Source organism: Ambystoma mexicanum, chromosome 5p (genome assembly GCF_040938575.1).
Source record: "Ambystoma mexicanum isolate Mex_15411 chromosome 5p, UKY_AmexF1_1, whole genome shotgun sequence".
Classification (NCBI taxonomy): domain Eukaryota; kingdom Metazoa; phylum Chordata; class Amphibia; order Caudata; family Ambystomatidae; genus Ambystoma; species Ambystoma mexicanum.
The window spans coordinates 553357598-553377955 of NC_090930.1; the positions used below are offsets into that span (position 1 = coordinate 553357598).

Genomic DNA, 20358 nt, shown 5'->3' on the forward strand with positions numbered 1-20358 from the left:
GGGGTTTTTGACCTGGAACCCAGAGGGGATGGATGTAGACGAAACATCCCCTCTGATGGGGAAAATGCTGTTGACCTTGCCAGACAGCGCCTAACCTTTTATGCAGTAGCCAAAGGAGGAAAAGTCCCAAAAGAAATGACCTATGGAGAGAGAGGAGGGAGTGTGAGAAATGTGAGGGCATCTTCACACCTACTCCCCTTGTATCCTCTTCTCAGGTGGCCAGGTAAAGGCCATTGCTTGTGGATCCTGACCCTCGGGGTGAAGATGCGAGAGAGAATCACCTGGGTGCAGGGTCCTTGGAGAGTAGGGAAAAGATGTCCTTAGGTGAGGCACGGTATCCCCATTTCCCTTGTAATAATAAACCCCACGCTCCCCCTACCTTCATAGGTTGTTGCCATTGAGCTCTGCTTATTTTCCCTCAGTCACACCAATCTAGTACTGAGACGAGGAAGGCGACTAGGAGTTGTACACACTAACATTTAGCTACATCACTCTGGTACTGTGACGAGAAAGAGACTTGGAAACTACTGGAAGTGTCAGGCATGTCCAGAGAACCTAAATAATTGTGGTCAGGCAACTGAATTGTCAGGTTCGCACCTGCAACCTGTTAACAGGTTACAGGTGCATAAAAGGTGGGGCCGCCAGCGAAAAAAGGGGAAACCAGCAGGAGAGAAGCCGGGCTGGGAGAGACGGGCCTGAAAGGGGAGAATTCCTGCCCAGAAGAGGGCTGCTGAGGAGAGTCCTACCTGGAGGCCAAGACGTCGGCTACTGCAGACGAGAGACCAGTATGCCTGGGCCCCAAGCAGGCTGTGAGAGGGTTGAAGCTGCCAGAGTCTCCTCTATCCGGAGCTGTGGGGCACGGAAGATCCCCAAGTGCTGCAGGCCTGCAGTAGCATCTGCGAGTGAGGAGCGGAGGTACCAGCTACCCACAGCGAGATTCGCAGTATACGAGCGCGGCTTGCAGAGATTCAGAGATGGGTGCATGGAGCTGACGAACGGCAGGAGAACGAAGACAGGGGACACCCCAGAGGAGCTGCCGAAGACCGATGAGTTAACTGAAGGGACCACTCGTAGCAGGGCGCACGTGGAGCTACAACTGGGGCATATGGTAATGCTGGATGAACTAAAATATATGTACAAGTAATAGTGAACCCAAAGTGAAGGCTTTTTGAACACAAGTAAATGCTGAACTATAAGTAAAAGAACCTGAATAAAAAGCATGCATTATTGAATACTAAACTAAAGGAAGGCTTTGATAAGCCTTCCAAATGAAACAAAAGCATGTGTAAAAAACACAAAATGTAAATTTAAAGACAAATAATGATTCCTTATGAATAAAGTGAAAAGCAAAGTGATGAGCACTCATGAAGATTGTGAAAGCAAGGTGGTGGAAGAGAGTGAGCACCACGGAGTGAGTTGTTTGGAAGAACACACTGTGGCAAAGCCAAAAGACTGTCAAGGAGAAGTCAAATGCAAACCGAAGCACAGGTGCAGTGAGAGAGAAACCTTTGTGGGCAAGAAAGCCTAGGGTTATTGGTTGCGTGACCTGTAATGGGTGAACCGTGTGGTCCGACAAGTGCACCTAGACAGAGGATACCCTGTCTGGAAAAGCCAAGAAAAGTAAAGATAAAGAATCTCCACTTGTGAATTAGATTGCTGAAGTGAATGCGAAAGATAGCAATATGTATCAACTCAACCTGAAGGATCGTAAAGTCAACCTGGAACTGGTTTTGAGAATTAAGAGACTTGAAATGGATTTTGAGTTGGCAAGCTGGAAGAGCAGACGTCTTGGGGAAGGGAAACATGAGACATTGTGAACTGTATTGTTGCCTTGGGGAAAAGAACCCCAAGACTAATTTTGGAACTGTGTTGTCTTCTTGGGGATTGGGAACCCCAAGGCTTTTGGAACTGATTTCAACTTGGGGAACGGGAGCTGGAAAGTAAGCCAAGAGCAGGAAGAATCCCAGAACTTTAGTTGGAACACTATTTCTTTCATTGTTGACATCCCTATTGTTCAGCTTTAGTTGTGAGGGCAAGTACAGGTTTTGGACACAGATGGACCAAGTTGAACGTACTGACTCAGACTATCCTTAGTTTCTTTAGGTAGGGAAATCCCATCTTAGCATAGGCCAAGTTAGGTCTTACACCATCCTGACATCTAAGTTGATACAAGATATTTGTTAGAAGCTTTAATTTGTTGTCTGTATCTTGCTTCATGGTGCCTTCAGAGTAGGCTGTTGTCAGACTGGCAACCTAATGGATTTTGCAGCGGCTTTGGAGGCATAACATTTTTCCAATGATTCATCTGCCTGTTGACTGCAGAGGTGGTTATTGTCGAAGGGCTTATCCAGGAGCTTAGCCTGGATATCAGGGAAGAAACCCAGGCATTTGCATCCATTAATGTCTGTGGTTTATGACGGAGCCGGGACCCTGGCTCTCGCCACACAGTCTGCCATGTCCAGGCCCGGATGGAGGATCTGATAGGCTACCTCCTTCCAATAATTCATAACGGAAGGGAAACCTTTCATCTCTGGCATGGGTAGACTTTCTGCTGCACCCAAGATCACATTTTTCTCACTTCTAATTGGCTTCACAAAAACTAACACAAGCTACAGATGTGGCCGCACAAAGTACACCTCAACCACACACAGTTCTTATGAATGCAATGTATGCTATGTTTCAGACTACAGTATACTAGAAACCCATTTAAGTGCAGCAATGCAATATCAAATAACACTCAGTGTTACAAGCCCAAACACATGGCAGTTGGCTGCTTTGCAAATGCCAAATAACATAATATGTTAATAATGCAAAGATAAAGGTGTCTGTCTTTCCTGTGCCCAATGCAACACACACACAATAAGAAATGGTCATATACAACATACTTTACGATATTTGGCTTTAGGGTGCAAACTCTTCTCGACAGCCTCCAGCCACTCTTGCTCTTTTCCAGAGTCAAAGTAAAAAAAGGCCTCTTTGCTGAGATCCAGTTCCTGAAAACTAAAGAACATGTCATGGTTAATGTCATGTATTTCTGATCATCTACAGATGCATTCACAACTTTATCAGCAGAACACTACACCAGCTTTTCTGGAGGCATAATGTTACGGCAGGGGAATAGGCAGGGCAGAAATATGCGGGTGGTCTGAATGACATGAAGCTAAAAAACAGACATGCACTTCTCAATGTATCTAAAATTGCTATTTCCTTAACCAAGGGAAAAAGGCTGGTCAATGAGTATGAGAGATCAGTGATGTCCTCTTTGATGTCCTGGGTGTTAGTCTTAGCACTGCTTAGCGTACCATAAAAAGGCATTAAATAAGCAGTGTCACATAGCAATTTGCAAGGCAATTCTGTAGGTTTGCTAATTAAATTGACACTTGAGTAGCAAAGCTAGCTATTTAAGTTGCCCTGTTTAATCAAAGCACAGTTTGCCCGATATTCTGCTCTTGCCTTCAGGGCTCTCTCTACTCTTTTCTCTGTTGACTGCAGGTTCAAAGGGGCTAATGGAGAAATAGTGCACCAGTAATCCTCTCTTCCTGAAGTGGCAAAGGCCTGTGTGGGGGTGGGGCAAGATTTATTTTTCTTTTCAAATAATTGCAAACCTGAAGTAATCTGGAGGTTACTTTTATTATGCTAACTAAATCCTGTCTGGCAAAGACAGGTGTGTGCGAACAATTTTTTTTTGTTTAAACGCAGTCATGCAATTCCAACATAATGCATAATTAAAGCATTGCTACTGTAAAACACTGCATTGTCTCAATGCTTTCCAGCAACGTTTAGGTCTGTGTATCTAAATCTCATAGTGTCAACTATATTTCATTTTGTTGGGGAAGAAATTTGGAAATGTACATGAACAAAGTCATTTGATGGCAAGCCTAGTTCTGTAACTTTCTGGTTGCATTCAACTGTGCAGATGGTGGTCAACTCATGAGCTAATCCTATAATCCTTGACGTTCTCTATCTCATCAACCTGTTACTTTATACCAGCTACTCCGAGAGTGAGATGGCCGCCAACTGCAATGTTCCACCTAGTTTGCCCAGTTCTCCTGCTAAACCATTCACTCTGCTTAGTCTCCTACTTTCTAAGGTCTTACATAATGAATACACCAAGCTAACTAGATATTAACACAAAGCAGTGATCAATAGTTCCATCCAGTCAGTACAATTAGAGATCTACTGTACTACCATACACTGAGGTTTGCCTCCAGAGCTCGCTTTGCTCTAGGATTATGATTGCATTACATATTAGTACCTGTGGGAGAGGACTAGCCAAACTTTTTTCAGAGCCTTTTTTTATCATATCTATCTATTTGTGTACATTCATGTAGCTAACCTTTTACATTTTACAGACACTCATACAGGGAATGCAAAGTCCCTTCGGCCACTCGCATAGTCTAACAGATTTTTATTGTATTGTATTGTATTGTTTATTTATTTATAGAGCGCACCTGGCCGTTAAGCAACTGAGCGCTTGCAGAGAAATAAATCTTGGGTTACAGGTACATGAATACGTTACATTTCTTAGGTTACAGGATCATATATTACAGTTACATTACATTTCTTAGGTTACAGGATCATATATTACAGGCTCATATATCGAGCATTGCTTACAAGGCATTTTTACTTACAAGAGAGATATGTTACATTTATCAGAATCTTTTGTGTATGAAGGGCTAGAACCATTTGAAGGAGATCTTTGAAACCTTTATTTAACATTTACTTGTTTGCAATTCATGTTAAATAAAAGCTTCACTCTGCATGGTTTGCCACTGTGTGGCAGAGGTGTGCCAAACAAAGTGGTTTTGCGGTGACATGCACCATTTTACCCAAAGGGCTGTATTGTTGCTTATTTTATGTTTTGTGAACAAATAATGTCTGGTCACATTATAAAATTAATACAATATTGCTAATGAAATGGGTGTGTTTGCTAATCAAGAAAATGTTAATTAACAAATTCTGCTAATCCATTTTTGAAAACTAATGTATGCATTGCATAACTGGCAAATTTCTGGGGTTTTCCGTTTTACTTGTAACCATAACATTGCTTTAACAAAGTTTTTTCACTGAATTTCATAGGTTTTTACCATTGCACCCTGTAAAGGACCGGAGAGGGTGTCTGTACTCCTGCTCTCTATATGGCAGAGGAGAGGCACAGAGGACCCCAGCCAAGATTCTCTATTATTGGTACGTGGTCGAGCAATCAAGGCCTAGCTTCTCAGGAGGTGATGCAGGCTGGTTCTTAAGTACAGCGTAGTCCCCAAGCACCCACCAAAGAATGTCTGCACACTGTATTAGTTAAAACACAGTCTTTATATAATTAATATTCAAGGTTATGTACAATATCACGATAACTCACTTTGTACTCGGTTATCTATAATGGCAAATATACAGTTCTACATAGAACCACAATTATTATTAGATCTCTTTAAAGTGCATCAACTGTACAGTTAAATGTCACAAAAATCAGTTTGTAAAGGAAACCAACAATAGATATGAGAGGAAAGCAGTTGGTTAGAACAAATGGCAGAATACTGGCCCCTACCGTTAGACACAGTTCTGTGTGCAGATACCTCCACCTGGGCAACCTGTAGAATAAAGATATATCACAAGCCCAGTCCATATATTGTTCACAAGAGACTTTCCAATAGTTCTGCAACCCCAAAGTACCTGGCGTTGTAGCCTTCCTCATCGGGGAATCGACGGCCCTTCTTGAGTGCCCTCCCTTTAAGGCAGGAGTCACGGGTCGTCGAATGTCCAACGAGAACAGAGTGAACTACGGCAGTGAAGTGGCAGCTTCTTTCCTAGCGGTGCTCGTCGGCGGGGAAGCGTAAACATCCTGCAAGGAAGAGGCATGCAGGGCACCTCGATGTCGATAGTTCTGGACTGCAAAGAGTTGGAAGAACTGTGGCCCAGCAAGGGCGTCGAGTCGTCGGCGTCTCTGTAGTCTTTGGGTGGCGGGAAATCCACCGGTGGATGCTCCTCGGCACGTCGACGGCCTGGCCTTCTCCAGTGGGATCAGACGGGCGATGATGCGGACGAGAGCATCCTTGGGCCAAGAGTTCTTTAGGCAACGGGAGCACTGCGGCTCCGGTCGGCGACATCGGTCGACGACAGTGGCGGACACCAGTCCGGGTGCTTCACTTTGGGATTCCGCGGCGGTCCCGTCTTCGGTCGGCAGCCTGTCGTAGGTAAGTCTGCCAGGGAGCTTTGGCAAAGGTCAGCTGGTGCACGATGGTCCCTCGTAGCTTGGGAAGAGGGCGCCTTACCAGGTCCTCTCTGGGTCGGTCCTTGGAGACACAGCAGCTTTCAGGAGAGCAACCGCAATTCTTCTCTTCCAGCAGAGCTTCAAAGTCAAGCGTCAGTTTCACTCCAGTTACTCTTCGTAGTTTGGACTTCAGCTCTGAAAACTTCTGAACACGATTCCTAGCAGTGAGAGGTCCCCAGATATACTGTTGATCTCCCATTCATTCCGCTGGGTCACACTAAAGCATCCAATCACTACGAAGGGCATTCAGCAGTATGTCAGCCAATCAGGCGCACGGTGCATTCAGGCCATTCTTCTCCATCCGCACACTCACAACACAGAATGTGGATTCGGACAAGTACTGTGCCATTCAACACTACACACTGCATTCATACCAGTTTCGGGCAGGGCTGTCTCAGTCATTGTGTCAAACACCAGAAACTAGACATCCACAACAAGAAGTGCATATTCGTCACACACTCCATTCACCCAGGTCCCACCCACAGGTGTACCCACAACATACGGTCGTTGGGAAGGCTCCAGCCAGTCTGGTCGGCACTTCCCCACACTACCATATATGGGACTTCCACCCAACAGCCAGTCAGGGGGAAGGACAGAGTCAGGGCTTCCCGGGACTTCGGGAAGATCAAGGTAACAGGCGATGGAAGGCAAGAGGCCACAGGGGCCATCTTGTCTCCATCAGTAATCTACCGATTCCAATGACAGGGCCTGGGCATCCCAAAATGGAGGACGCCCAGGGCACCATTCAATTCAGCACGGAGCTGCCACCAGCCCGTACCCTGCTCTGTGGGCCACACAAAGGTGCACAAAAATATCCCCTGGGTCAGTTCACCAAAAGAGAGCTGCACCGCCAGGAGTCCCACATGAACTCCTGCATGGAAAACAAGACAGAACATATGATAAAACACAGTAAAGGACAAGGATACGGAGGCACTGTCCCTCCGATGCATTTCCAGCATCACACACCCCAAATATGCTACAACTTCCTAATATCATACTTCCCCCAATATATCAGCATTTTCAGCCAATCTAGAAAGTTTCAAGTAAGAACTGCCATTCCCCACCTCCTAACAACATTTTGAACACCATTAACTTTCTACAACTGTATAGCACCATTTCCTGTTCTCCGAAGTTCACAGACTTCGTCGCAGACCATTCAAACAGTGACCACGCGTGCAGCATTATGACATGTTCGCAAACTGATCCGTGCTTCACAAACAGTCGAAATGCATTTTCAGCTGATCTACGAAGTTTCAAGTTGAAAATGTACCCTTGCATAGCTCCTACACCTATTCTTCCCAATTTTACATCTGCAATCCAGGAGAAAACACATGCCTGGAACAATATTAGCACAACTACTATTTAACTTCAAAGATGGCATCTGCCATGCCCATCCCTCCTCCAGAGGAGCCGCTGCCACCACCACCACCACCTGGAGAGCCTCCACAACGGGAAAAAGCGCAATCATGCACAAAACAATCAAGAGCACCAGGAAGATGAGATAGAGGACATGCCTAGCTCCAGCACCCAGAGAGAATCATGGGTGTGGCAGTTTTTTTTACTACCATTGGGGATGTACCGAAGGCTAAGGCTACAAAGGTTAAATGCACCGAGTATAATTTTACTCAGTGCTGGACAACCTGGTTAGTACTCGTACGGGAACACCTCCATGCAATGCCACACCAAATCCAACCACCGGGATGCTCTCAGAAAGGCTGTTCCTTCCTCAGGAAGCAGTAGGCTCTCTTCCTCATCTTCCTCAACAGCTACTACCACCACACAGGCCATTCCTGTGGGGCAGAAGATCCGACCAGCTTCCTTGCAAGTTATAAAATAAGCTGTAGATCCATATCTTTCCAAGACAACAGTACTCTGTATATAATGTAACCCACCACTCTGCAGGAGGAGCAGTTCTGAAGTGCTTTCGAGACTAATTATGGAGCACGAGAAACACTGCCCCCTACCTTACATTTAACACACGCCCAACATCTTGCCATATGCACCTGCCGCTCCTTATCTGTGGTTGGTGCCTCTTCACTCACTTCCTTCCCCCTACCTTACTTCCTGGCCTCTCCTACAAAAAAAAGACAATACAAAAACACCAAAAAATGGTCCCTTTAAGAACCACCTTTCACAGTTAAAAAAACAGAACTAAATAAAATAATATTATAGACTGTATTTTGTATTATGCTAATGGGAATAATGGACAATTGTGTACTAGAGAAAAATGGTAAAGAACGGAAAAAGTTTTCTGTCCCAAATACTTGTGTAATATTTGTTTTTTATTTTAAAAGCCCAATAGTCTGCGAACTATGCGACAGTCCGGAGTGTCCATTTTCACATGACACACTTTTAATTAGTACACGGACAGCGCACCTGTTCTACGGGCACACACACACATGCACGCTGCGTGGCCAACCCGATGAGCGGACGGCCATCAGGGCAGTAGAAGTCCCTGAATGTTATTATGTTACCACACCCATGCAGCGTGACGGCCTCACCGCAAACAAATTTGGAAAGATTTCCGTCAACTTTCCAAATGAATCCTTCATTGGAAACTGCAATGAAATTCTTGTAATCTACCCCAAACTGTTCCCTCCCCAATGAACGACAATGACGTCCGGATGTTTTAAGTGAACCATATTGTTACAAAACAGGAGTAAGTAAGCCTACTTCATTCCTCGCACTTCATATCATGACACTTCAAAATCATGGATTTCAGTGAATACAGTGCTCAAAATAGATCTTCAGTCAATGAATCTAAGAGTCCCCCAAAATCCATACACTCTACCTCTTCAAAGACATAGTCATCTTCAGTGCTCTCATCAAACAAAACTCCTGCTACCCTCTCTACCTATACACCACCATCCAGGAAACCTGATTGGCTGATTGTGATGCTGGAAATGCATCAGAGGGACAGGGCCTCCGTATCCTTCTCCTTTACTGCTCTTTATCGTGTGTTCTGTCGTGTTTTCCGCGCAGGAGTTCATGTGGGACTCCTGGCGGTGCAGCTCTCTTTCTTTTTGGTTTGGTGAACGGACCCGTGGGATCCCCTTATGGCACCCATGGGTGGGGGTACAACCCTGTGCCCCTAGTGTATGTTTTTGGGTGCCTGTGGGTGGCCCACAGAGCAGGGTATGGGCTGGTGGCAGCTCCATGCTGAATTTGACAGGTGCGCAGAGTATCCTCCATTTTGGGATACCCCGGCCCTGCCATTGGGATCAGTTGATTCCTGATGGAAAACAAGATGGCCCCGGTGGCTTCTTGCTTTCTATTACCCATTACCTTGTTTTCCCAAAGTCCTGGGAAGCCCTGACTCTGTCCCTTCCCCCTGACTGGCTGTTGGGTGGAAATGCCATATATGGTGTTGTTGTGAAGGCCCGGCCAGACTAGCTGAGCCTTTCCGGTGATGTATGTTGTGGGTACCTCCTGTGGGTGGGACCTGGGTGAATAGAGTGTGTGACGAATATGCATTCTGTGTTGTGGGTGTCTAGTATCTGGTGGTTGACACAATGACAGACAACCCTGCCCGAAACCGGTATGAATGCAGCTTGGAGTGTTGAATGGCTCGGTACTTGTCCCAATACACATAACTTGTTGTGAGTGTCTGGAGAGAAGTGAATGGCCTGAATACCTTGTGTGCCCGATTGGCTGCCTGCCTGCATGAATGAATGCCCATAGTCGTGATTGGATGCTTGAGTGTGGCCCAGCGGAATGAATGGGAGATCAACAGTATATCTGGGGACCTCTCACTGCTAGGAATCGTGTTCAGAAGCTGAAGTCCACTATACGACGAGTAACTGGAGTAATTGACGCTTGACTTTGAAACCCCCGCTGGACGAGAAGGAGTGCAGTGGCTCTCCCACGCTATCTGAAGGCCGCTGTGTTTCCAAGGACTGACCCAGAGAGGACCTGGTAAGGCGCCCTCTTCCCGAGCTACGAGGGACCATCGTGTACAGCTGATCTTTGCCAATGCTCCCTGGTAGACAGACCTTCGACATGCTGCCGACCCGATACGGGGACTGCTGCGGAACTCCAAGGAGAAGCACCCGGACTGTTGTCCGCCACTGTCGACGACCGCCGTCGCCGACCGGAGCCGCCGTGCTCCCGTTTGCCTAAGAACTTCAATTGATCATCGGACACTCTCGTCTGCATCGTCATCTGCTTGTCTCCCGCTGGAGAAGGCCCGACCGTCGACGCGCCGATGAGCATCCACCGGTGGGTTTCCCGCCACCTAAAGACCACAGAGACACCGACGACTCAACGCCCTTGCTGGGCCACAGTTCTTCATCATCTCTTTGCGGTCCAGAACTATCGTCACCGAGGTGCCCCGCACGCCTCTTCCTTGCAGGACGCCAACGCTCTGTCGTCGACGAGCACCGCTAGGAACAAAGCTGCCACTTCCCTGCTGTAGTTCACCCTGTTCACCGGACGTTCGACGACCCGTGACTCCTGCCTTAAAGGGAGGGCACTCAAGAAGGGCTGTCGATTCCCCGACACCGAACGCCAAGTTCCGACACCTCTCGACGATCCGTGGCTCCCGCCTGAAAGGGAGGCACTCAAGAAGGATCGGTCGGCGCATCGTCGGAGAACTCTACTCCACCAGGTACATTGGGGGGGTAAAACCTTAATAGGAAGAAGTAAGACTATCGAACATTATATGGACTGGGCTTGTGCTATATATCTTTATTTACAGGTTGCCCAGGTGGGGGGGGATCTCCACACAGAACTGTGCCTAGGGTTAGAGGTCAGTATTCTGCCTATTGTTTCAACCATCTTGCGTTCCTTCCTATCTCTATTGCTGGTTTCCTCGTTATTCATATGTGTGACATTTTAACCGTACAGTTGATGCACTTTAATGAGATTTGATAACATTAGTGGTACCACTTTAGAATTGTATATATTTATCATTATTGACTTCCGAGTACAAAGTGTGTTATTGTGATCGGGTACATACCTTTGAATATTAATTATATAAAGACTGTGTTTTCAGTAATACAGTGAGTGGACATTCCTTTGTGGGGGTTCGAGGACTACACTGTACTTAAGAACCAGCCTGCATCACCTCCTGAGAAGCTAGGCCTCGATTGCTCGACCACGCACCAATAGAGAATCTTGGCTGGGGTCCTCTGTGCCTCTCCTCTACCATATAGAGAGCGGAAGTACAGACACCCCCTACCAGTCTTTACACTGATCCCTCGCTGTCCATGGCCTATTGAGTTGTCCACAGATGAAACGTTAAATCGAAGGAGTTAGGGGGAGTTTTAACTCAATTTTAGTTATTTATTCTTTAGTATTGGCTATAAAAAGAACCTTTATTTTTTTGGGGGGTTTGTTAACAAACACCTTTTTTTCCTTTTCTGTACAGAAGTACTGTACCCTCTCCATCCTGTCTTCCAATTTTCTTACAGGACTGTTTCAATGCATTCCTAACATTGTAACATAAAAAAAGAAAATAACAAAATCACATTTCCGATATCTGTGAAATGAACTCCATCTTTCCAAAAAAGATACACACCATCAGACATTGGGCCTCATCACGACTTGGGCGGTAAATGTGGAGGATTATCCGCCGGACCTAAATAGCGCTAACGCCACCTCGCGCTTATAGCGTGCGGGAAACGCGTCACCGGCGGAACGGGAAATAAAGCGGCGGCCATCTTGGAAATCACAATCCGTCGGATAGCACAGCCACTGGAAGCCATCCACGCGATCTGAACCCTGAAAATGAGTCAAGAGCGCACTAGGGGCAAGTCTGCACTGGACAGGGTCAGAAAACCCAAGTTCAGTGACCAGGAGCTTAAGGTACTTGTGGAGGAGGCACTGACGTACAATAATGAGCTGCAGCAGCGTAAAACCATAGCCCAGCGCAGAGGCCAAATATGGAGATGCGTCGCCCAAAGGGTCAGTGCAGTGGGGCGTGTGCCCCAGGATGGGGAGGACTGCCGCAAGCGGCTGAATGACCTGCGCGTGCGAGTGCAAGGCATCCTGTCCCAGCACAGGAGTGCAAGCAGGGGCACAGGAGGAGGGCCACCACCCCCCCCCCACCGACCTCACACCAAGGGAGGAGAAATTTACGGGCCTCATCGACGTCGGAACCATTGAGGGCATTGGTGGAGCGGAGGCAGGGACTGGCATAAAGCCAACGGCAGGTGAGTCCCATCCCCAAATACATGCATCTGAATGAGAGTGAAGACATGTGTCTGAGGCACTGCATACACCCTTAAGTGAGGGCCACATCCCTAGAACGGTAGTGCTGCCTAGACAACCCTGTACGTGCAGTGCATGAATGACAGGGGATAGACTCCCATACCCATAGGACAGCTACGTAGAGTGGTACTGTGCATCAACACAACCACAAAAGCCTGAGCGCAGTCCACCCCAACCACGCGTTCCCATGCAGTGTACCTCCATGCACATCCACAACACGCACCACATGGTGACTGAACGGAATGCAAGGTGACTGCGTCATTGTCACTGTCTTCATTCACACTTGTTTGCATGACCTCCATCACACAAATGTATGTAGCATTGTACTCAAACCACCCCCTATGTACCCCACAGGCACACGTCGATCCCAACAGCCTGGTGATGATGGCGATGAGGCCACACCGACAATGCGCCCACAACACAGTGCCTCCACCAGCACCAGCACCCTCCAAAGATGCCGCACCCATGGTAGAACACCCACCTCACCCCAACGCAGCCCCGCCAGACAGCAGCGGCAGCCACATGGCCGCAGGGAGGCGACCGGCAGCTCACCAGAAGCCACCATCCACAGCCCCGATGCTGAGGGAGAGAGGCCTGAACTGGAGCCCGACGTGGGAGCAACACCTCCACGTGAGCATCATGCCGCCGCACAACACTCGCAAAGCAGTAGTGATGGAGAAGGGGTGTCAACACCCCATGGAAGCCCAAGGCCAAGCAGACACCAGGCAGGGAGTCGCCATGTGCCTATGCGTCGCTGCAGCACACCGCAGCCCGATGTGCACACACTCCTATGGGAGTCCAGAGGGCCAGCGATCTGAGCCAGACAGCCCAGTCCAGTCTCATGCCATGTCGCCATGCAGCCCCCCCCCCACAGCGCCCAATTCGCGGTCCACCACCTGACGCACCAGGAGAGGCCTTTTTCACTGGGGCAGCAGTCATGGGCCGACTGGATATCATTGAGGCAAAACAGGCCCGGGTGGAAGGAATGGCAAGGGTCCAGAGCCGGCACATAAAGGCCGTGAGTAAATCCATCCGGCATGGGTGCAGGTACATTGCGCGGGACAATGCGCGCACACGGCAAGTTGTGCAACAATGCACCGCTGCCCTGACAGGCTTTGGGCAACGAGTCTGAATTCACGGAGGCAGTGTCAGCACCTGCAGAACAGCAACGCGAGGCCAATAACCTCATGCGCCAGCACATGATGGCCAGCGCTTCCATACCCTTTACTTCCACAACACCCACAGAAGGTTCACTGGACCCATATCCGAGGCGCCGGTCCATGCGACACCTGAGGGCACGCACACCAGAGGGTCCTGGGAGAGGGAAGCGCCCGCGCCCATCCTAGTGGTGCATGGCAACATTGTTGTTGGCCTGATGAGGCAACTGCACAGTTGGGGGTTGTATACTGGGGGGAGGGGGGATTGTTGGGTGTTCACTGGGGGGAGGGGGGATTGTTGGTTGTTTACTGGAGGGGAGGGGGGATTGTTGGGTGTTCACTGGGGGGGAGGGGGGATTGTTGGAGGGAAAATAAATCACGTTACAAAAAACACAATGCATGGACAGTAGTGATTGTAACAAATGCAATTTGATGTTGAAGTGACATGTTCACAATTGACCTATTACCCATTTCTAATGGAATCCATCAATCAATCCCTGTCTGGCCAACCTCCCTTCCCTCTGCCCAACCCTTTGTGCATGTGCAACACCTTCTGGCACTTCATCGCCCTCACTACCATCATCAGGTGGCTGCACATGTGCAGTGGCACATTTCTGCGACAACAGATGTTGTGCAGCATGGCACATGTCAGTACAATTTTTCCAGCTTTTTCTGGTGCATACATCATTGCCCCTCCCATGCGGTCGAGGCACCAGAAGCGTGCCTTCAGCAGTCCAAATGCCCTCTCCACGCAGATCCGTGTACGGGCATGACCAAGGTTGTATGCCTACTCCGCCGCCGTGTGTGGGTGACGCACAGGGGTCATGAGCCACGTGTACTGGGGATATCCAGAATCACCTGCAGGGGAGAGGAAGCCGGTATGGGGACAAGGTACGTCCAGTGGGTGTACAGAGCCCTGTCATCAGTGTGATTTTGCCATATTTGGCATTTGGCCTATAACATTGTGGAGTGTGCTGTCCTACGGGCACGATTGAATCAATGGGGGTACTCTCCACTTGGTACGCCCATCTTTCTGTATGTAACAGTACTCATTCACTTGTCGCAGGATGAGGGGGCCCTTCCATCTACTTCTGCTTGACAGAAGTGGCTGCCTCATGCGTCATTGCAAATCCATTTGGCTGCAGTTGCATTTGCTGTTCTTCAGTATTCTGTACTGTTCTCCATGCATTTCCATGGCCAATTTGGGGACAGTGTCTGTGGGATGTGCATTGTCATTACTCAGCCTACTTATGTGTGGAGCATTCGTGGATGTGCCAGCTCATGGTTTGGAATTACATTACTGTCGGATGGCCAGGGTGGGATATCTGGACTGTGTCAGTGTTGTGAGCCATGGTGCTACTCACACAGGAGGCTTTGTTGTGGTGGGGATTCCATATGTCACTGTGCCGCCACATGTCTTACATCCTGCATGGGTGTGTTCTGATGTGTAGGACATGTCCAAGGTTCATCGTGCAAGGTGCTTGAATGTGTATGCTGCTGTGATGCTGCTGACTATTGGGAATGATGGATTCTGTGACAGGCACCATCAGTTGTGGATTGACATGCTTTGTGGGATACATTTGTACTCACCCAGTAGCCATGTGTTTTGGCCTCGGTGCCTTTCCATGTACGCTGGCAGGGTACTGTTGCATAGGACCAAAGAGTCGTGGGTGGATCCTGGGTAGCGGGCACAGCAGTGGCTGAAGGTGAGGTCAGGGCCACATGTCATCTGCACGTTGAGGGAATGGTACTGTTTACGGTTTCTGTAGGCAGCCTCAGGTGCCTGGGGTGGTACAAGTGCCACATGTGTGCAGTCCAGGGCTGCTATTACATTCGGGACTTGGCCAATGGCATAGAATTGACCCTTAAGCTGGTGCACCTGTACCTGTGTGGCTGGCAATGCAATGTGTTCGTTCACATGATTCAACAGTGCATCAGGCACCTGTCCTCGCGTGGCACTGAATGTGGACTGGGCCATTCCATGCATCATGGCAACGGTATGTTGGTAGCTGGCAGTCCCAAGTAATTGAAGCACAGACACGAGCTTCACTAGGGGAGATACTGCCGTGCTGGTGGCTATGCGGCTGCAACTGGGTGATGGTTGCCCTGTCCAGCCGATATTCTGTCACCAACTGACCATCAGTTAGGGCCCAGGGTGTTGGCCTGACCCTGGGGATGTCTGGCCGCCTTGCTGGTGCTGCTCTCCTCCTCCTTCTCCTCATCCCCACTGCCCCCGGCACTCCCAGGGACCTGGCCTGGTTGACTGGCCTCTGTAGCTCCAGACGCAGCTGGTAGAAGTCGACATCAAGGCTCCCGGCTCCAAATGGCAGAATGGTGTTGGGGAGGGTGTGTTTTGCATGGGTGGGTCCTTTGTAGGCCTCTGATTTGCATTGCTTCCACCTGGGCCCTCATTGCTGTCTCCTCCCTGCTCCTGCTGGTGTAATGGGGTTGGGGAGGGTGTGTTGTGCATGGGTGGGTCCTTTGTAGGCCTCTGATTTGCATTGCTTCCACCTGGGCCCTTATTGCTGTGGCCTGTTACCTCCAGCTTTTGCTGGAGGTATTTTCGGCGGATTATCCGCCGCTTTTCTGGCGCTAATAGCGCTTACGCCGGACTCGTGATTGATGATGTTTTAGCGAGAATGGTTCCTGGCGCTGTTATGGCCGGCGCTTGTACAGCCGGCTGTCCTTGCGCCGACTGTTATTGCGCCGGCGGTCTTTGGAGTTGTGATCCGACGGACCCTTAGAATCGGCGCTAAGAGCATTACGGCCGATTTTAAGGGTTACCGCCCAAGTCGTGATGAGGCCCATTATGTTGTCAGTCTCAAAAAATGATATTCCTGCAGCATATAAAAAAGCAGATACAGCTTAATTCACAAGCTGCCGCGATTCTTCCATTTGTTCACTAAAGAAGTCCACACATCTCCATGTCTGCCTGGATTTGAGAACAAATTATCTTTGCACCAGGAAACAGTTCCATAAGACTTTTGAAAAAATCCTTCAGGGCAAACTGCAAATACATTGCAGTCGCATATCCCAAACTGTTCCCTCCACAATGCACAACTATCATGTCTGGACATTTAAAGTGTGCCATACTCTTACAAAATGACAGCAAGCTTGCCCGGTTAAAATCACAAACTGCATGCCACAAAACTTCCACTTATTGAAATCCTAAACTGATCACGGGAGGATAGCTCAGGGGCAACGCGCTCGCCTTGGAAACAAGACGATGCAGAGCAACACTGATTTGAGCTCCGGGTCCACGCTTCGAAACCTCTGGTATTAAGCGTGTTATAAATAACCAATTACAATCCAATACTTCCACAAATGCCATGATTTTCAGCATACACCTTCAATGACTGGATTGAATCTCCCAAAATCCATACACTCTGCCTCCTCAAAGACATAGCCACAGCCATGTTGAGTGCTCTCACCAAACAGAACTCTTGCTATACTCTTTTCCTGTATGTCACACGCAGGAAACCTGATTGGCTGATCATTACAGACCCTTTTCCATTCTTGGCACCCTCAAAAGACCCGGATGTGGCATATGCCGTTCACGCCATACTGCGGGGTCCGCAGACAGTGTAGCATGGACAGTGCATATAATTACTATACACATTACTATAATGGTTGTGGCCAGATTCTTGGGACCATGGCCTATGGCCATGCCCCCAAGAATGTGGCGCTGGACACAACCACCACAATATAACATAACAAGTACATAACAAAACTCGCCCTGAACTACCTGCCAGTGAAATGAGGTCCGCGGACACGAAAAAGATTTACCACAGACAGCGCAGCACCTGCACGCTCTCTTTCCCACTTATAAAAACAGCCCATATCATCTTTATTCCACTCCCCCACCCTTTCCAGGCACACGTTCAGCCATCAAATAACCCCAAATCTGTTTTCCAGACTTATTCCCCAATGCGCTATCCACCACGGATAAAGGTGGCTGTCTGCAAATCCAAAATGGCGACCGTTTAAGAAAATATGACGCACCTCATGCTTTTCACCATCCAATCAGCTGGCGTGTCCGATGTCTGCAGACATCATGCCAGACCCAGATTGGTCCAGGGGGATGTCCGCGGACCGAAAAGGGAAGTGAGTCCGCGGACCGGACCCAGATATCACTTGTTTAACATACTTTATGGCCATTTTTTTAAAACTACTGGATGGATTTACACCAAATTTTCAAAAGCATGATTGAGACCAAGCCACCGCTCCAGACACACATTTGGTGAAAATCTGTCCCGCATTTTGGGCTGTAGGCGTGAGCAAAATCTTTTTTCCATTCGGTCTATGAGGAAAACCACACATTTTGGGACCCCCCCCCTATAACTTTGGTGAGGTTTCGTCAAAGGGAGGAAAACTTCACAGAATCAATCTGAGGGGGCCAAATACTTGTTCTGCAAAGTTGGTGAGGATTTGAAATGGGGGTGGAGGCAAAGGTAAGCACCGCCCAAAAAGTGCTCTTCCTATGAGTTGAGCAACTTAACCATAACTACAGGGCCGCTACTGCAGGCCCTGTAATGAGCGCCTTTCTCTATACAAGAATACAATTGCACAGAACACGTATGTAGGAAACAATGAGGATAGGGAAGGAGGGATTTATAATTAGTTATATAGGCGGATCCTACCTTAAGCGAATAGGTGCTGAAGGACTGCCTGTCTGACTGCCATTTCCTTTCTGGTATCTTTCTTCAAGCAGTAATGCTTGGTGAATATGTGGAACGTGCTCCATGTGGCCACTCGACATATATCTTTCAAAGACACTCCCGCTTTGAATGCGGTCAATGCCACTCTTCTTCTGGTGGAGTGTGCTGTCGGCAGAGACGGTAGTGGATCACCTCTTATCTGGTGGTAATGGGTGATATAGCTCGACACCTGGTGGGCTAGACCTTGTTTGGAGATGCATCAGCATTTGCAACGGCCTGTAAAGGAAACAAAAAGTGTTGTCGAAGATGTAAAATCTTTTGTCCTCTGCACGTAGAATTTTAATGTTCTTGAAACTTCCAATGAATTCAGTATCCGTTCAGCTGCAGTCGCATGATTGCTGAAAAGGTGGGTAACACTATCCGCGCAGACAAGGTTATCTCCGACATCACTTTAGGGACAAACCTTGGATGTGGCCGAAGAATGACTATCCTTTTCTAAGATGGTAAAGGGCGGCTCGACGGATATTGCCAATGCACCTGGCCGAGGTGATGGCTACCGGAAAGGCTATTTTCCAACATAGGAAAGGTAGGTCGTACCTGTGAATAGGTTCATATGGCGCTCTCATCAGTGCTGTCAAGGCGGTATTGAGAATCCAGGAAGGGATGGGCCTCCGTTATCTGGGGAAGGTGCGAATTAATCCTTTAAGGAAAACTTTAACTGCTGTGTCAGAGACCAGAGATACTTGATGAGGCCTTGTGGTGTGCGTGGAAATGGCCAGAGGTGCACTTTGATAGATGGCTGGGCTAGTCCACTCTTTGACAAGTGAAGGGGATCGGCGTTACGCTCACCTGGTTCCCACAGGGGCGTCGATCGGACCCCGACAGCTGCGGTCTCCACCAACGTGATGCGTAGTGCCGAGAGGACTGTCTGGACTGGCCCGCCTAATCTCGTCTGCTTGATCCGTAGAAGTATTCTGCTGCAAGTGGAGAAAGGGATTTAGCCACCCGTGGATTTTAGTGATGGCCCCCTCCCACTGTTCTCGTTCTCCCCACTTGTCACCTCCGATATCCCCTTTTAGTAACCTCACCTTATGTTTTTAAATGATGAGCTCTCCATCCTCCATGAGTGTAAGGGAGAATTCTCTGTTGAGGCTAATTTCCCCAACCTAGTGACTCCCCCAGCAGCTTTGCTGGATTTTTGGGGTTTATTTTTTTTCTCCTGCTAAGAGTGAGATTCTTTTCCTCCCACTCTTAGACATGATTTGATGTGTTCCTTTGACTTTGTATGTGTTCTATAGGCCATGTGGTCCTTTACCCGATAGGGTTTCATGTGTTTTTGATATGTGGGTTACACAGCACCCTCCGTGCAGTAACCCAGGGGTGTTGTAGCGACCCCCAATCCATACCCTGGGATTGACTACTGTCTCCCAGGGCATGTAAAGTCACCATTGGCTTTACTAGTCTTAAATTGTGAACAGAACCAGTACAAACCATCATATTGTGGACGTACTGGTCGGGGCAATTCGATTGCCCCGGGGTCTGTTGTTCGAGGGGGCACGTCTCTGTCCCCCCCCCCCGACTGAGTTTTGGCTGGTGGCAGTGGATACTACTTTTTATATTCGACAGCAAATATATTCCTATGGGATTTTCCAATTGTTCAAGGCTACCACTTTTTAATATAGCCTTGAACATACCGCCAGTTTATTAAATTAATATAAATTCACCGGTTGGTATTTTTTTGCCGAAACTTGGTTCCAAAATGGCGTTTGTGTTCGCTTCTGTGACTCCAACCCAAGTCGAGCCCTTTGTTCCACTTTTTTGGCGGGCTTCTCCACAGAAGCCTACAAAAGTGGTGCCACTCTGTCTGGGTACCACAGGGGGTGTGGGAGGGGGTTTAGGCACCCTGGACTGAGTTGCCTCGGCAACTCAAGTCGCACCCTTGTGCGATTGGCCCAAGCGGTGAGCCGCCCGGCTCGCCACTTAGCATGGTTGAGTGACAGCTAGGCTGAATGAATGGGGGTTTTCTGCATAAAAGCAGGGCTTTGGGGACTGGAACTTCAGAAGT

The 20358-nt window shown here is 48.4% G+C and overlaps 1 protein-coding gene across 3 annotated transcripts in view; it reads right to left on the minus strand.

Moving 5' to 3' along the window:
• Nucleotides 1-20358, minus strand: part of OCRL (OCRL inositol polyphosphate-5-phosphatase) — a 1330750-nt gene that overhangs the window by 978471 nt on the left and 331921 nt on the right. For all 3 annotated transcript variants that reach the window (XM_069612980.1, XM_069612981.1, XM_069612979.1), the window contains one exon: nt 2886-3000. In XM_069612980.1, coding sequence (XP_069469081.1) covers nt 2886-3000 — 115 coding nt within the window. The remainder of the gene's footprint in view (nt 1-2885; nt 3001-20358) is intronic.